Here is a 19,150-nt window from a genome sequence, read left to right as displayed (position 1 = left end):
GGGCAACACAGAATTCCCAAATACATCAAACGCTAAGAATATGCAGCGGTCTTCTGTCGTTTTCAAAAAGAAAATGCATGGGGACCCTGTTTTAAGGATGGGTGGGTCAGCGGGACCAGAGGTTTACTCTTCTGAGCTTTTGGACTCGTGCTGGAGTCCATCCTCAGGGAACTTCTCTCTAGCAGAGTGTGGCCTTTGCCCTATTCTGTGTGTGGTATTTATATGGTACCTGTTGTGTGTGGCTTGTTTTAAGGCCTAAAATGATGCAAACTCTGAAACAGATTTAATGTGATCAAAAAAATATCGCCCCAAAACTTTTTTAAAAATTCCCACAAATCTCAGCCCAAGCCATGGAACCCTCAGATTCCAAGTCAGCCAATATAATGTGTGGCCTCAGCCAGGATGCAACAGGTTGATCATTTCTGTTTAATAGGACAATTTTAACTGGGGTTGGACTGAATGTCCAAAACATGAGGCTTAGATTAGAAATGTGTAGACTTTGCTGGGCATAGGATAACAAAGCAGCATTAAAAAAATAAGGACATGGGGAGGGTGAAATTTCATTGAATCCAAATTCAGATGAAATAAAATTTAAAATAAATTAAATCCAAACAGAATTAACACTGAATCAGTTAAATAGATTCTATTTTTTTTTCTGGAGCTCTGTTTTTTAAATCAGTGGCAAAATTGGATTGATATCACTATGGGTGGGGGTTCTGCAACTTCCACCCCCCAGACAAACCCCCATCCTGATTTTGTCCATGGGAAAGTGAAACTACCACAGAGATGCACTGGCTAGAGAGGTTCTTTTTAACTATCTCTTAAGGATGCTACCTCTGTCATGAATGGAGAAAGAGTTAGTTAATCCTGGCAATCAGGCATTTAGGGTTAATTGGCCTTTAAGGTTAATTGGCTGGGTCATTGACTCAGTTTTCCTGTTTGCAGGACAGCCCTCTTTACCCCCCCCCCTTCCTGTTAACAAAGCCAAGCCACTAAGTTACAATTCACCAGCAACTTTAAAGGCACTCACAAGGATTTTATCTGAGGCTTTGGGAGGCCACACCTAAACAGGTTGCCCGCACTGACTTTTGTGTGGCAAATGTACATTTTAAGCAGCTGCTGGAGCTCAGAAGCAATACCCTCCCATCCTCCTTCACTCCTGATCTTGAAAATTAGTCTGATGTAACCAAAACATAGCGCTGCAGTTTTGTAAGGGGGGGGGCGCACGTTTAACTCTAAGGAGAGGTCCAGTTGTAGCAGGACTTTGGTTTGGGGTAAAGAAGTTGTGTGATTTGCCTCTCTCCCTCCTCCGAGAGTCTTGGCAAAGGATGAGTGGGAACCCAGCATGCAGAGTGGCAGCCTGAACATTCCTGAAAGTCCCTGGCTTCATCTCTCTGTTCATGAGGATGGAAGGCAGCCAGGCTGCCAGATGTGAATTATTTGCCTGTAGCAAGCAGCGGGCCTGGCTCAGACGGGTTCCACCACTTCTTCGACTTGAACACTGATGAGAGCACTTACTCCCCACATTAGCCCTCTGGCACAGGCAATTTCTACAGGCAGACACGTCAGATTAAATATGGCCAATATGGAAAGTGGAACATTTTCAGAAAAAACTATGAGTAAATCTCAGATGTAAAACTTTTAGGGGCCATCTAGGATTCACAGTGGGTTGTGTGAGCTTGCTTTCTAAACAAAACATTTGTAGTGTTAACAACCTTCTGAAAAGAGTATTGTTAGACTGAAACGCTCATAGCATGCTTTATGAATCTTGACTGGCTCTGTTAATACTAGTTGGTTTGCTCCTGCTCAGTTCTCTTCCCTTTGTAGGAAGTTAGCACCCACCCCTCTCCTTGGAAAATGAAATATTCTAGGAAATATTAAAAAGGCAGAATATTATATTTTCCCTAAAGGAGAAACATGTTTCTAAAGACAAACTCAGAGCTTCAGCTCCCTGCTCCCCCAGCAGATATTTTGGTGCCAACCTATCTACCAGACAAAGGCTGGGCCAGTTTATCTACAACACAAAAGACATGGCCCTCAGGACATGATAGGATTAGCCCTCACTCAAGATCCAAACCAGGATAGAGCCATTGAGCCATAATAGGTATTGCCCAAAGCCCATTCATTACATCATCACCCAGCGAGATTCAACCAAGATTGACTCAGAAAACTTACAAGGTTAGCTATGACCCCTACAACAGCCAATAGCTTGCCACAGGAACAGGAAGCTCCAAGGTTGGGCCCAAGAGAGGATATAAATCTCTCTCTCTCTCTCTCTCCCCCCCCCCCATGTGCTCTTTTTTGTTCAGGACCTCAAACCACGTGGTCCTGTCATTAAACCATCTTTCCAAGCAGTCTCCATGTTTTCAGTGTCTTTCTTCCCACTTGTAATTGAATCCAGATGGACATTTCTTCCAACACCTCCATTCCATGGTTCAACATACTCACACTTTAAAATCTACCAAAACACCTTATAAAGTTATGGTTTTTCACATATTCAGGACAAAAATAAGATAAGAGAGATAGGCAATGTCTCCATGGCTCAAAGTCATTGTTTGCCCCCAGGTATTACTGAAAGAATGCATGTTACCATGAATGTATGAAATCAGGCATTTTACAGAATGCCTGGAAAATCTATAGAATGCCAAAAATGGGCCGTCAAAGTATGAAATGCTTAATATTTCACAGTTTCCTAGGTATTCTATGCAATGCCAAAAGGCAAACTGGCAAAGTATAATATACTCCCATTAAAATGCTATTCTAACTTTCCTTGTTTAAAACAAGTAGGTCAGTACTGGTCTTGGTTTCTTGTATTTTTTCAGTAAGAAAGTCATGTACTTTATTTTGCATTTCTTCTTTCATTTTCATATAGGTCTTTTCAATAAAGACAATAACTCTAACCCTAATCCTTTTCACGACTCTCTTTTCACACCTTGCCTAAATAGTTCTTGTCATTATTATTATACAGGTATTATGTACAATGCCCAGGGAAAATATATAGCAGTGATGGCTAACCTTTTCCAGACCAAGTGCCCAAAGCGCATGCATGTGCATGTGAATGCGCGCACTCATACCCAACCCCCCCAATGCAATGTGTGCTGCCCCTGTGCATGCGTGCGCAGCCCCCCATGCGCCCTTCCCCCCACATGCATGTGTGCCTCCCGCACGTGCCTTGCACCCCGCACGTGCTGGCTGGCAGGAGGCACGTGTGCATGTCCAGCAGAGCTGAACTGGAGTGACGGCTTGCGTGCCCACAGAGAGGGCGTTGAGTGCCACCTGTGGCACACGTGCCATAGGTTCGCCATCACAGGTATATAGCATATTAAAATAACACAGACATTTCATATTTTGCCTAAAAATGTCACACATTCTATAGATTTCCTAGGCATTCCATACCAACTTATCATACATTGCCCGTTAACATATACACAACATTTTCAACACCTGAAGAATTCTCCAACCAGATGTTCTCCAGATGTGTTTGATGACATCTCCCTTGTTCTCTCATGCCAGTGTACCAACTTGGATATGTTGCTAATTGCATTATTTATTTTATTTATTTATTTATTTATTTATTTGATTTTTATACCGCCCTTCTCCCGAAGGACTCAGGGCGGTGTACAGGCAAGATAAAACAATACAATATACAGATTAAAATACCGTTTAAAAAAAAACTTATTTAAATTAGCCTGAAATTAAGAATTTCCATACTAAAAAACCCCGTTTAAAAAATTGATAAAATTTCACATTAAATCTAATTCAAGCCAGCCCTGCGCGAATAAAGAGATGTGTCTTCAGTTCGCGACGAAATGTCCGAAGGTCAGGTAATTGACGTAAACCCAACCCCCCCAATGCAATGTGTGCTGCCCCTGTGCATGCGTGCGCAGCCCCCCCATGCGCCCTGCCCCCCACATGCATGTGTGCCTCCCGCACGTGCCTTGCACCCCGCACGTGCTGGCTGGCAAGAGGTACGTGTGCATAATAATAAATAAATTAATAAATTAATTAATAAATTAATTAATAAATTTATTAATCAAATTTATATAGCTGGCCATCTCATGAGAAGTGACCCTGGGTAGTGTACCGTAGGAAGTTAGAGCCCACCCCTCTCCTAGAAGAATGAAATATTCTAGGAAATATTAAAAGGCAGAATATTATACCTCCGTAGATGAGAAATGGAGAAACATGTTTTTTAAGCAGGAAGCAGACTCACTTTTAATAGCCCCCACACTCTAAATAGCCCACAGCAGATGTCAGCATAAAAGAGATAGCTAGGTCTATTCATAAGCAAATGCCCTCACCCAAGATCTAACAAAGATAGGATTAGCCCTCTACCCATCTAGCAACAGAACTCACCACATGGCACCTGAGGAGATTGCATCACCTAGCAAGTTTAACAAGCCTGGGACTTAAAAGACAACCTACAAAGTTACTCCTGTATGGGAGTCTGACAATCAATCAGAATACAAGCTCAAATCCAAAGCCCAACAGAGAATATAAATCTCTCTCTCTCTCTCTCTCTCTCTCTCTCTCCCCCATGTGCCTTTTTGCCCAGGACCTCAAAACCATGTGGTCCTGTCCACCATTAAACCATCTTTTCAAGCAGTCTCCATGTTTTCAGTGTCTTTCTCCCCACTTGTAACTGAACCCAGATGGACATTTCTTCCAACAGTACAATAGTCAATAAGAAAGAATATATACCTAAAAACAGAGATTTAAAAAATAGAAAAATCAGCATTAAAAAATGGAGATAAAGCCAAAAAATATATACAAACCCCAAGCAGAGAGAGAATACACGCGCCTCATTAGTGGAACCATCTAAAGAAGTCCCTGGTTTTCTGGAACCCACAGGCCTGATGGTACAACCTGGTTTTGAGAGATTTTAGTATGAGTAAATATTAGATTTTGGAGATTGTAAATCCAACAGCAAATATTTTACAAGTATTTTTTTCAGATTGGAGACTTGTTTGCAATTTTGTGAGCATCTGCAGAACACCTGGCATGAGACAATTGCCTCTTCCTCCAAAGGCAGCCATGGTGGGCATGGATAGTCACAAAATAACTCATGTTGTATTATGTAGTGAACTAGTCCCCACCTTCCACCCTTCCCAGGATTCTTAAGTGGGATCTTTGTGAAGCTCAAAGGCATAGCTACAAAGAAATATGTCATCAGTGGCATGCCACTACTTTTTCATTTTAAAAAAATTGAAATAAACTTTTAAAAAAGTATTTTGAGTTAGGGGGCCTAGAAACATATCTGAGTTCATACTGGTAACAATAGGCACCGTTCCTATAGCCTGCATTTATGGTAGAAATCTCATTTTGGAAATTGAATTTATCCATCTATTCATAGCAAAGGAATGATGTCAAGGTCCACTAACGTGGTACACGACCTCTTTGTCATCACTGCATCCTGATCTCTTAGTACTTCCCCACCCCCCCACCCCGCCCCGGTCAATATTATTGCAAACTCAGGCAAGTATATATTTCCAGTGTCAACATTTGGAAAACCAGGGACAAAGAAGTTAAATAATTCAAGTGAAAACAATCCAGGAATTTAAGGGTGGAGCATGGAGCCAACCCTTCATTTCAAAAGCCAAGAGTCATCTAATTTAATTAAATTCAGCACAAAAGATTATTGAATGGGGTGGAATATATTTTACTGTATTCCTCTGGAGATTGGAATCAGTACGCTTCCTCTGCTTCCATATTTGGTTGAGAGGGCTGTTCTCTTGGGCCACTTCCACAAGTCACTTCACCCACAAATCTGAAAAATATGCTGTTCTGTCCCCTCAAGTATTCTCATTCTGCTGCTTTCCCATTTCTCAGTGCTGTACTTACTACAAGTCTTCTTTGGGACATCTAGTTAACATATTCCCTACAGGATTGGCTTCCCGGCTCTTTCTTAATTGCCTGTGTGCAGTCCAAGCACATTTTAAAAGAAAGCAGCTTCAGGATGGTGCAATTCTCAAGGAGCTGCCAGTAATCCTTGAAGACTGAAGTCTGGTGCTATTTTTGTGTCTTGTAATAAGCCCATCATCCCCATCCATTGTATGGATGGCTGTGGATGTTGACAGAGAAGGTAGAATATCTGAGAGACATTAAACTGAGGGAAGGGGGCCTGCTTTGCACCCCAGATCTCCACCCACCCCCAAATGGTGGATCTCCTTGACACATTTCAAAGATTGGAAATGAGAAATTTCTGGAAGGGTGTTTTTTTTTAAGACTTTCTTTGTGCATCCCCCCTCCCCTCTTCCTCCCCGCCCCCGCCTCCCCCTTCGCCGGTTGAGCAGCAAGCGTGCCGAGTTTGCGTTATTGGAAGGAGTCAGAGGTTGCTGTGGGCTGTTCCCTCCACCTTTCAAACTGGGGGAAGGATGGAAAGTTTTCTTCTCCTTGGGGATTTCGAGGCGAAGGAAAACAGCAACTGTTTTTGGTCACGTTTGGAAGACTTGGTTGGGTCGTGTGTGGGAAAATGCGAGGCAATTGGATGGTTGGAGCGTGCAACCGACCCAAGCCACCCAGAGATTTCCCGGGCTTGTCTGTTTCCTCTCCCCCCGCCACTTTTTTTTTGTGCCTCAGCCCCCTTCTAGGCGATCCTTCGGACTCCCTCCTCCAGAAACTCCTCAAATCTTGCTGATCGGAACCTAACGACCCACCGCGGCCTCAAATGGAAAGAACTGCGTTAGAAGCCTTCCTGCTCGGGTAGCCCCAGCCCCCCAGGGCCCCTCCAGGAATCCAGATGCCCCTGTAAAGGGGAACGAAGCAGAAGCCCCCTTCCCCCGCCCCCGAATTCCAAAGAGCGGGAAGGAGAGAGGAAGAGCAGCGGTGCCCTGCAAAGCGCCACGCTTGTCTTTGACTTTACGCACACTCCTTTCCCCGCGCCTCCCCCCCCCCTCGCCCGCCCAACAGAGGCGTGGGGTGTAGGGAAAGAAGGGAGCGTGGGAGCCTGAGCCGAGGCAGGCCAGGCGGGCTTGGGTGCGGACCCCGCCCCCGGGCGGCAGGGTCGCTCCGCCCCGTTCTAACTCGGAGAAGTTTCCCAGGGTCCGGGGAACGAGGAGGCGGTGCCGAGCTTTCGCTGCCTTGGTGCCTGGCTCTAGCCTGAGCTTAGCCCCTTCCATGGATCTATAGGGCGGTCAGCAGGAGTTGAAGACCCGACTGGGGGGAATGGGCTCGGCGTCCCGGTTCCCAGGCCCTCGGCGGGCATGGCTGGTTTGCGGCTTTCTGATGGTCGCGTGGTTGGCCCGCCTGGCAGTCGGGGCAGGTAAGGAGCTTCGGGGGTGCTGGTTTAGCATCGAGTGCGGGAATCCCCTTCCATCCAGACTTTTAGGATACTTGGGACTGACCCGTTCCGGTTTTTGTTTTTTTTTTCCTGGGCACGAGAGATCATGATGGCCTCTCCGTTTCCTCTTTTCAAACTTCTCAAAAGAACTTCGCTGGGACGTCTTAGACTCCGTTCTGAAAGTTTCGAGCGCTCTTTCCCAGGATCGGGAGATGCGAGTCCCTGAAGTTATTTTCCTTGTTCTCAGCTAATTCTCTGCCCTCTCTCCCTCCTTCCTCCCCCGCCCCCCGTGAGAAGAAGGGGAGGGAAAAAGTTTGCTGGAGTCCGACCACAAAGAAAATAAACGATCATTGTTTAATTCCAGATTGGGGAAAAGAAGGAGAGGGGGCAGCGATTTAGCTGGACCGGTTTGAGGGGGGCGTTATTTCATCGGCACTGATTTGAGCTACAAGGGAAACAATCTTACACTTTTTATTTACTTAAAGCAAACTTTCTTTGTAGCCAGCTCCAGCTTCTCAACTTGGAGCAGCTGGAAAAACTGGAGCGTGGACGTAGGATTTGGCTTCAGTCCGTCCTTTCTGTACCTAGCTAGCTTACTTTTCAAATGAAATCTTATTCCGCAACCACGACGGGAGGGGGGCGGGGGGGGAGATTTGCAGTTTTCTCTAATCTCCCCCTGGAGTTTAGCGGTCTTGTACGCATGTCAGAGGATAGTTCTGTATATTTGCGTTCACAAAACAGTTAAAGGGAGAATGGGATTTAGGGAATATGCTTGCTGTACAGATAAGTAACTAGAAGCATTAAATGAAGTCTGTATTCAGAATAATAAATAGGATTGTGCAATTGATGCATATTAGTAGGCCCGTGTAGATATATGATGCCCAGACATTTGTCTGGATGGGAGAAAAATGTACTAACCTGGATGGCAGCATTCACATGATACATTTAACTGGATCAGCTAAAGAATTAACAAATGCAATTACAGGACATATTGAACTTGATTAGCATTAAGTTTAATTTTTCATTACTTGGCTTTCATTACTTGCCGTATTGCGTAACCTAACCCATTTGTTTAACGTGTTTCAATATATTCTGTAAGCTGGAAAAGTGGTGTAATTTAATTACTTTGCTTTATGAGTGAACAATTTAGAAGAGGTGTGTACATAGACAAATGTGCTGATCTTAGCACCCTAAGTACTGTGAGTATTTGCATTTTCTTGTGATGGGAGCCATTATGAATGAAAGGAACAGTTTAGATTTTAAGGCTTCCCTCCCTCCCTCTCTCCCTCCCTCCATTTTTTAAAATATTTGAGATTAAAATGAAATGATCTTGGTGGTGGTGCTTTTGTTATGCGCTGTGTTGTGTTTACAGGATAGTGAAAAGAGGCTTGGTGATGGCTTGAGCAGATGTAGTAGCAGCTGTCACCCCTGGTCTCCCTCCTTCACATTCAGTTGGACTACAAAAATTTATTGTTGCTGCAAGGAATTCTGTGAAAATTGTCTAAGGACTCACTTTAGCCAGAGCTACAGGCCCAAAGGTACCAGGTTTCTTTATGCCTGGCCTAGAAGTTGCTATCTCTGGGCTGTAAAGTGGCATCTTGGAGTCAAACTACGGAGTGCTTAGCAATTGAGGCAGCCAGTTCTCAGGCTTCTTGGGAGTCCAATGGCTTAGTCTGTGCCCTGAAATCTCTTCCTTCTCTCCCCCCCCCCCCGCACGCCCAGTACATGCTCACTCACACACTTTTTTCCCAATTTGTGCTCTGGGAATAAACTGAGATGCAAGCAGGAGATAAGATGATTTAATTGGGTGTCGTGCATCAACTTGCTTTGGCCCATGAATCGTGCAGCAGCGAGATGCCAGGGATGAGATAATTGCTGCAAAAGGTAAATAGAACGTAGGGCTATTATTCAGCATGGGTTTCACTCTCCCATGAAGCTGCCTGACTGGTTTGGGGAAGCCGACCTTGCTTATTACAATGTTCCCAGCCAGCTGGTTCTGCAGTGCGTGGGAATGTGTGGCTCGTCCTATGCATGAGGCCAGGAGATTGTGGATGCCCGGGAATATGAATCCCTCCTCCTCTCCCCGCCAGCTTGCTGCTTGGCTGGACATAGACAGGGCTTTGTTCTTGGTTGAGCAATTCCAAAGCAGTGCTGTTGAAATCCTGGCGGTCTCTAGCAGAGGAGGGCTTGAAGCTGCTGCTCAAAGCCACCCTTGAATGTTTTTAATAACACTGGAGAATTTGCATTCGCACTAAAGTGATGGGAGATTCTCATCCCGCAGCTTCCAAAGCAGCATATAGAAAGGCCCTTGAGAACTAGGTGATATGAAGGCCAAGTTTCTGAGTTTGGATTGGCAGAAATAAGTTTTCATTGTTAGGATGGTGGGCTGGGCTGAACCAGATAAAGGTCATGGAAAGGTTGGAAGTCTTGTCTTGTGGGAGGATGTAATCTGGAGGGGACTGCTTTTCTGCCATGTTATACCTAGGAAATCTAAAGTTCGGCATTTATGAATTCTATTTTCTGCCTTCTAAAATCAGTACTCAAGGTGGTTAGCAACAATATGGAAACTATGAAAACTTTGGTTAAAAACTCAAAAACCAATATTTAAGAAATAAATTAGCCCGCCAAATTAAACCTACTTCCTCAGGAAGCTCGCTTAAATATTTAAAATTTTGGGTGGAAATGTATATTTTTACCTGTTGGCAGAAGAAAATGGGCATTTGCTAGATTGGCTTTTCTCCCTATAGAATTCTGCTGTTGGGGGCAACCACTGAAAAGGCCCTCTGTCAAGTTCTAGGCAAACTGCGTGTCTGATTGATAGGGTGGAAATAATGCTTTTTTAAAAGAACCTGAACACTAAAACCTGTGTTCTTTCGAAGAATGTAGTCCCTAGAACATGGAGGGCTTGCATGAATCAGAAATGACATAGGAAAGTCAGTTTTGTTCTTGGCTGCAATTATCCAGATTAACCAAAGTTTCCCAAGTTTTTTTTTAAAGGAAAATGTATGACATAGATCTGGCACTTAACAGTTGTTGGACTTTAACTAGGACGCCATTTAAATCTAGACATCTCGGTTTAGGGCTAAATCTGGATATACTCCCAAACAGGGAATTTGAGAGTTCAAGGATCTTGTAAGCTCCTTCTCTGCTGCTGTTCCTTCCCTTTGGAACAGCATCTCCCATGAGATTTGGTGTGACTCGACCCTGCCTGCTTTTTGGAAGGCATTAAAGATCAGCTTTTTTTCCCCCACCAGGCACTGGTATGGCCCAGTGCGTTGTTTTCCCATAGTGCTTATGTGTTTCTGTGTTGTTCTTTTGGTTTGTGTTTTTTTAATTATGTTTTTCTTTCAATTGATTATTGTTATTGAAGATTTGAGGCCCTCTGAGTTGAGTACTGAGTAAATAACAAACAAGCAGGTTCATTAATTTTGAAGGCTGCCTTGTACCCAGATGTGCTTTTTAACTCTACCTCTTTTTCATCCAGTCTTCTTGCTGACAATCACTGATTGAGAACATGAACAGCTTCCTTGGATTGAGAAGGAAAAAATATTTTCCTTTGCCATCAACAGATGTAGTTTTGGTTAGGGTTGCCATCAACAGATGTAGAATCCATTTCCTTGTAAAGCAGACATTTTGTCTTTTCCAAAGCTGTTTCTTATTTTCTGCTTTGTTAGACTAATAACAATGTGGTGATCTAGCGCTTAACTTGATAAAGTCCTTATTTGAAAGCCGTTTCATGTGACCATATGCAGAATTTTTTTTTCAACTTTGACATACACCGCATTCCTTTGAATGAAAAAAAAAATCTCTATTCTCTGCAGAAGAGATTTTGTAAAATGTCCTACCCTTACAGAACAGGTGGAATCTGTTGCTATAAAGTATTTGGTCTAGGACTGGACATTTAAGACCTTTCAGTCAGTTGTGTCATTAAAAGGAGCGAGGATTCACTTGCAAAGATTGAAGCCAGGCCGTACTTGTTTAAAAAATCATGTTGCACAGTAATTTCTTTGATGTCAACCTGTAAAATAGAGTTTTTAAATTCAGTCGGCTTCTTGCAATGGCTTCCCCTACACTCATCCGTATTCCTATTTCTTTTTATATATCTTACGTAAAACTAGAAAGGACATTTTCCATGTTTCTGTAGGTTTGCTGAAGGAGTCATCAGAGCTTTGCTGTTGCAGAATTCTCTCTGGGGATTTGAAACTTCCCTTGTTTTTCCAGTCTTGAGTGGACATGCCAAGTGGGCATTTTAATCTCCTAGTTTTGTTAAGAGTACTTTCATGGATCTTCCCTCATGACTGGATTCAGTTTGGTCCAGTTACCAACTGATTACATTTAATTGGCTTCCATTATCCTTCTTTCAGGGTGCTTTATCTTCAGTACACCTCTGGAAGGGGAAATTGTGGTTTCCTTCCATATGCTGGGGTTGGACTTTTTCTGCTGGGTGCAGGGCAGAAGCGTTCCCTCCCCATTTCTGGATCCTATGAACTGAAGCTGTCTGTACTTAAGAGCAGTACTCTGCTGTACTTGCAGTAGAGATACAGCAGCTGCCTTCCTGCTGCAGCCTCTCCAGAGGCAACAGTGAGCCAACCAGCTGGCCATTCAACTCTCAGCCTCTTTATTCTGCCCACATGGCAAGCTGGTTAACAAAGGCATTGCAAAGGCAGCTGGAGAGAATTTGGGATGCTCTTAGACAGCTTTGCTGCACTCAAGTCATTTCTGGAACTGACTTTCAATTGGTATCCACTTTTTCTTTTATCAGCTTGGGATTTAAAAGGCACGTATGTGTTCAAGCAGCCTCTTAGTTGTGTTAGATTCGGGTTGACCTTATTGTGGATCTGGTGCCCAATTTGTGTTATATTTGAGTCCTACCTTATTGTGGATCTGGTGCCCAAATTTATAGTTTGTAAACATTCTGTTTAAAAGCAGCATGATGAAAATCGGCCCACTATATAGGGACTGTAATATCTGGATGACAACTAGAGGGCAGCAAAGAGTTAAGATTTACTGTATCTCTGCTGCCATCTAGTAGTTTCCCACATTTTTCAAAGTTATAGTAGCCTTAATGAAAATAAGTGCAAATGTTGATCAGCCTTAAAACATTTGAGAAACATTGGCAGCCTGAGCCTTTTTTGAGAAAGGAGCTACGATGGAGGGCACTTTGTGTCTTTGACATTTGGATCCAATCTCTTTTGAGATGTTTCACTCAAAATATCCCTTTTTTGGTCAGAATTTTATTTGTCTCTTGTAAGTTATCTCTCTCTTTTGCCATGTTGGGTATAATTCCATTCCAGCTATTTATGATAAGACCAGGAATGTCCAGCTGCACTATAGTTATTACTTTAAGAATTTTATGCCTTGTTTTGCTTGCTTTTCCATCCCTATCCCGTTTTTCTTTTGTATCAAGAGTACCTTAGATTGTAAATGTGGGATAGGAGTTTCTCTTGCTTTTATCTACATCACTATACAGTTTTGGAGCCTTTTGATTGAAAAGTGGGGCTAAGAATACTTTAGAACAGGGGTCCTCAAACTACGGTCCACGGGCCACTTACGGCCTGCCAAAGCCATTAATCCAGCCTGTGGGGGACCATGAGGCTACTCTACCCACATTGCCCCACCTACCCACTGGCACCCACCCACCTTCTGGAGGCCGAGCATGCCAAAAATGGGATGTGCGGAATCTCCGGGAGGTTAAAAACAAGCATTTTTGGGCAGCAGAGTAGCATTGGAGGCTGAGGAGAGCCTCAGAATCAGAGAGAGAGAAACACACAACACAGCTACATCCCTTCATTAACCTGCTTTCCACCCCCCCACCCCCCCAGAGCATAACAAAGTTTAATTTGTATGTATTGTTTACTGGACTGCCAAAATCACCTAGCCGCACCCACCCAGCTGGTCCCGCCCCCCCCAACAGTCTGAGGGACTGTGAATTGGCCCCCTGTTTAAAAAGTTTGAGGGCCCCACTTTAGAATAATTGTTTTTTTTCTTTTTTTTTGACCCTGTGCTTAGAGTTCATACAATTCCCCCCCAGATTTCTTATAGTTAAGGCTCTGAATTGTATATGTGTTTTATGCAAGCATAACAATTTGTATTTGATGCAAAATCTATCTAAATAACCGTATTTTAAATGTATTTAATCAGTTTTGACCTTGTTTTCTAAAGCAGTCTTCTAGCCTTTATAGTTATAAAAATAAGTAAGGAGGGGCAAAGGCTGGTGACATTTGAAAAACCAGTGAAAAAACTCTAAATGGTGAGGAATTGTGGTGTGCTGTGCTCTGAGGTGCCAATTATTCTACACCACGACTAAGAATAAGTTACACAATATAATTAACATATGCAGATTTGCTCCCTTTACAGTCATTTTTTTGGACAAATTTTTTGGCTCAGAATGGTGTGTACTCTGGCACAGAATCTTGATTTTTTTTTGTAACAAATATATGCACAACCCTGTTTAAAAGTGGCAGCCAAAAAGGAGGTGAAATCACTTAACCACACCCTACATGGTAACTAAGAGATGTGGGTGGTGTGCACATCCTGTGTCATTTGAGCATTAAAAAGAAAATGGGGAATTTTGGAAAGCTCATTCAGGGTTGGAAAATTGTTTTTGAGAAATGTTCCATAGTCTGGGTATATTTGAGAAAGAGAAGCTGTGCTAAATAGCATACAGTATGCTTATTGTATTAATATATTGTTTTCAAAGCTGGTGTCTACCTCTGTCCTGAAAACTTTTTGGTGTTGTAAAACCTTATTCCAGCAATGGCATTGTCTCAGCCATTGAGTGTTCATGGTCAACCATAGTAATTGTAATAAATGGCCCTTCTGTAGAGGACTTCCACTAGAAGCTGAAAACATATTTATCCAGCCCTTCCTTAAGTTTATAAACAGCCCTCGTTATGTTACTTTATTTTTAAACAATTGAACAGAACTAGTGTGATGCAGTGTATAAAATGTTGACCCAAATCTGCGAGACCTGCCTCAGGTCAACCTTCAGTATGATGGAAACTCACTGGGTGACCCTGGGTCAGTCATTTTCTCTTAGCCCAGCAAATAGAACAAAAATGACCGCTTTGAACAGTGAATTCAGTATTCACTTATGCTGCAAAGTTGCCCAGGGGATCAATAGGGATAAAGCAAGATATCTTTTAAAGGAGTTTATCTGGTGACTTTGGATCTTCTCACTGAGGAATTCCATGAGTTCCTACAGCATTCTTTGGAAAGAAAACAAGACAAGATAATAGAGATTTGTTGAGGATGATGTGCTTTGAGCTAGCCAGTTACTCCATCCAGATGATGACTCCTTTTCCTTAAAGGGAACAGCTGTTGCATGACCAGAATGTTGGCTTCTATAGAAATCTTTTGGGGTACTGGCTGCAGATTAGTGTCTCTTGGAAGCGAAATTCAACCTCATCTTATGCAGCAACCCTTACAATCTTCATGCCTTCCTTCTTTGTTGCAATTGAAATGTTTTGGTTGCAGAGAGCAACTCTATTACTGTCCGGGAAGAGTTAATTCTGAAGTACACAGTGAGGATAGTAAGGTAAGCCTGACAACAAGGCAAAAGTTGCACAATCTATAATGTATCAAGGGCAGGCCATCTTTCAAAGCTCATTGATGAACTTATCCAGTGTTATGTCTTAAGTGCTGTAGTGACCTAAAAACCTTAATCAGCCTGTCTACCTACTTATTGAAATTACACTGTTGGTTTTAATTTAATATGACGTTGGTAGTGGGGAATCTCATTTTATTTGTTACTTCATTTGCTCCTCCACTTTGAACAATGTGTTTATGATTATCTTGCTTATATCAGAAAGCATAAAGCCACCTCTCTCTCTGATGCTGTCTGCCACACAATTGGATGGATTGGCTTCATGCTTAACATCACCCAGGTCTCTTGAATATTCATTGCTTGCTTTGTGGTAAATTCTGTAATGTGAGACACATTGTAATGTGTCCACTGAGACACAGTGAACATACCCTGGGGAAATTGTAGCTCAGTGTCTTTAGTCCCTTGTATTTTCAAAGCTACGTCTTACGTTTTCTTCAGGCATTATAATGTTCTTAGTGGGTAACCTCTGTGCTCTATTAACTATGAGATAGTCCCACCTAAGCAAAGGCTACTTGATAGTTATGCAAAAGGAATTTACATGTTTTAAGACAGTGGCACATGCATCAGTTCCCAAGTCTGATGGTTTATAGGTAAGAATTAAATCTTCATTCTACCATAATTTTTTCCTGCATTAATTGCATGGATTGGAGATAGTTAGGTTGCATTCCACCAGAAATATACAGTCCAAATGGGAGAGCTAAACCCCCATTTTGAATAAGGATATGGCAGTGAACCAGGATAGCTGCACATTACTTTGAGAAGATGCACTAATATAGTAAAAACATCATCAAACATGTACAGTGTAAATAAGCGCTCTATAGAATTGAGTAGCTGTGATTCTGGAATAGCTATGGAATAATGCATTTAGTCGGCCACACTAGTGAGCACATAAGTTATGTAAAGGTTTGAACATTGACAAGATACCAATGTCAGTAAAAAGGAGTCAGTTTGCTTCCATTAAAATAATCTTTTTTTAAAAAGTTCTTGCATTCATTTGCTTTTTTGAATTATAAATATATTCTAGAACATCTTTGTTTCCAATGAAAAACTCAATTTGACCTCCAGTCATTAACAGCTAAGCAGTTTCCTATGACTGTCTTTGTTGCTTCATTTTTAGTTGAGGCAATGCATGAGACAGGTGCTTTATGATGCAAGATTTTAAATTGAGAACTATAGGCTTGTTCTCCTGTCCTCTGTAGAATAGCCATCATAGCAGATTAGAGCATATTAATTAATATAAATCAGTCTTCTGGGCCAAAGTTCCTTGCTCTTCCTTTTAGACATAGCAAGACATGGATTCAAAGCATTCCATTTTTCTTCATTCTACCAGGTGTTTTCTGATTACACATTAGAACCGACTGAAATTTTAGACCAGGGCTGTCAAACTCGTGGCCCACAGGCTGGATGCGTCATGCGCCAGCAACGCCCACGCCTGGTTTAGCAAAGGGGAAAAAAATACACCACGTGACGCCATCATGATACCGCAAGTTTGACCACCTTGTTTTAGGCTAAGGGAGCTAGAACAGTCAGTTCTACTCAAGAACTAAACTAAGAGGCCTAGGGCCTGATTACGTGAGGGACCAACATAATAGCTGCAATCAGGATACGGAAGCATTTGTTTCTCATAGGTAAAGGTAAAGGTTCCCCTCGCACATATGTGCTAGTTGTTGCCAACTCTAGGGGGTGGTGCTCATCTCTGTTTCAAGCCAGCGCTGTCCGAAGACGTCTCCGTGGTCATGTGGCCGGCATGACTCAACGCCAAAGGCGCATGGAACGGTTTTACCTTCCCACCAAAGGTGGTCCCTATTTTTTCTACTTGCATTTTTACGTGCTTTCGAAACTGCTAGGTTGGCAGAATTGTTTCTCATACATAATGTATTTTTCAGCCTCCCAAAAGGGAGTAAAAATGTGTGTGTGTCTTATAGACCGAATGTTGCCGAAGTATTGCTAACCCGCCGGCCAGGTTTTTTTGCCTCTGCATGCCCCATTTTCAGGCCTTTTTTTGGCCCATTTTCGGGGCTTTTTTCAGCCTGTTTCTGAAAATTTTTTGGCCCATTTTTGAGGATTTTTGGGCCCGTTTTGAGGATTTTTTTGGCCCATTTTCAAGGATTTTTTTGGCCTGTTTTCGAGGATTTTTTTGGCCTGTTTTTGAAGATTTTTTTGTCCATTTTTTTTTTTTGAAAAAATGGCTTGAAAAAAGCCCCCAAAACAGGCCGAAAAAGCCAAAAAAGGGCCGAAAAAAGCCCAGAAAACAGACAGAAAAAAGCATTGAAAATGGGCTGGAAAAAGGTTGGAAAAGGCCCGAAAATGGGGCGCATGGAGGCCAAAACCTTTTTTTAGTTGATTTCCTCTTCTAAATTTAGGTGTGCTTCTTATAGTCCGAAAAATACAGTACATCTTGAGACAGTTTTGCTTTATTTGTTTTACATGACACATCTAATGGAATCTGCCTACAATAATAGTATTATGCTCTGAATTAATATGGTGCAAATGATGAAGTGAAACCAAGAGATCAGGCATTAATTACAAATTTGATAATAAGGTGAGCTGTGCTTCACAAGACACATTGTGAATGAATATGTCTTGTGCTTCATGGTTTTTTTTAAAGCATAAACAAAATAAAGCTGCCTAAACTTGCAGGCTGTACTAATTACCGGTATATAAATCAAGTAAATTTTATCATCATCATCATCATCATACATCATACATCATTATTATTTCTTTTATTCATTCCATATGAAACTCAGTTAACTGAACATTTAAAAAATGTGTCACAAATATGATTGACTGGTGCTAATGGTTGATAACAGGTTGCTGCCAGGGTCCTAGGTATCAACCAAGTATCTTCTTAAAATATATGATGTTCTGATAGCGCAGTTTTTTGCAGTTCTGCTGGTGTTATTACAGGAAGCTGCAATTTCTTGATGTGTTTTGTAAAATTCTTGGACATGGTACCAAGTGCCCCGATGACAATGGGTATCACTGTTACATCCTCCTCCTCCTCCTCCTCCTCCTCCTCCTCCTCCTCCTCCTCCTCCTCCTCCTCCTCCTCCTCATTATTATTATTATTATTATTATTATTATTATTATTATTATTATTATTATTATTATTATTATTATTATTATTCCTCATCTTTCTAGCAGTGGGGAAGAGCAAGAGAGCTAATCCAAACTGAAGGTTGCCTGTCTGTCTAATGCTGTGTTTCACAACCTTGGCAAGTTTAAGATGAGTGGACCTCAACTCGTAGAATTCTGGGAACTGAAGTCCACCCATCGTAAGCTTGCCAAGTTGAGAAACAGTGGTTTCATGTGTCTTCTCTCCTAACTTCTGAGGCTTTTGTTAAAAATCGGTTTCATAACTGCAAGAACTTCCACCATCCTCCCCAAATGAACCCGAGATTCTGATTTTCATCCATAAGACCAAATTCTTAACTACCGTTTTCTTTATTAATTCCCAATGCAAGGAGTGGAAAATAGAATCTTGTTCTTTCTTTGGAAAGTAGAGATTGTCTTTTCAGGATTAGTTCTGCCTTAGGAGAGCAAACAGCCACTTCATTTGGCAGATGGAGAAGAAAGGTGAATTGAGGCTTGTTTCATTGTTGTATATAGTTTACATAAGCAGTGCTGCTTACTCGTGAGGAAAGGATGGATGGATGGATGGGATGAGGATGAGAAGCCAGGGCTCCTGGCACTTAATTTAGTCATGCTAAGAACATGACATGAGGATTAAGTGGTCAAAGCAGTGGGAGTCAGCACTTGACTGTAAAATCTCTGCCTGGATGAGTAACCTCTGCCCTTTCTTATTCCCAATGGTTCTTTCAAGGGCAGGAAACCTAATTGCTATCCTGTTTGTTTCTGGATGGGTTGAGGCAGAGTTTTCAGGAGCTATCTTTCTGGGTTCTTTGGGGAAGCTAATGGTGCTGGATCAAAATGAATTTGCTTGAATGTGAAGGTTTAGCCTTCCCTTTCAACTGAGGGAAATCTGGATTCTCTAATATCTAAACTCTTTTGCTAGGTTTAGCTTAATAGAAAAGAAGGTATGCAGGATGGAGGTTTCCAAAATGCTGCAAATATGAAGAGTCCAGTGATAGGTGATATCGTCTTTTGTCACAGTATTCCATGATGTACTTTCCTCCCCGGGCATATAGTATCTCAAACTTGTGGCTCGTTGTAGCACAGCTGTAGACTAGCCTCTGTCTCTTCGGCTTTTGCTCTAGCCATTGGGAGCTAGAGCTCAGCGCTGGGTTATAGAATTGAGGCTCTCT

At 42.2% G+C, this 19,150-nt stretch overlaps 1 protein-coding gene across 2 annotated transcripts in view; it reads left to right on the top strand.

Annotated features, from left to right (window-relative positions):
- Positions 1 to 6,996: 6,996 nt before the first annotated feature.
- Positions 6,997 to 19,150, top strand: part of NOTCH3 (notch receptor 3) — a 71,185-nt gene continuing 59,031 nt past the window's right edge. The window contains exon 1 of one of the 2 annotated variants that reach the window (XM_058170448.1): positions 6,997 to 7,261. In XM_058170448.1, the coding sequence (XP_058026431.1) occupies positions 7,165 to 7,261 (97 nt within the window). In that variant the 5' untranslated portion in view covers positions 6,997 to 7,164. The remainder of the gene's footprint in view (positions 7,262 to 19,150) is intronic. The other variant, XM_058170449.1, reaches the window with a different exon arrangement.

Source organism: Ahaetulla prasina, chromosome 2, assembly GCF_028640845.1.
Source record: "Ahaetulla prasina isolate Xishuangbanna chromosome 2, ASM2864084v1, whole genome shotgun sequence".
Classification (NCBI taxonomy): Eukaryota; Metazoa; Chordata; class Lepidosauria; order Squamata; family Colubridae; genus Ahaetulla; species Ahaetulla prasina.
The sequence above is the reverse complement of the archived record's forward strand: the minus strand, read 5'-3'. Positions and strand labels throughout refer to the sequence as shown.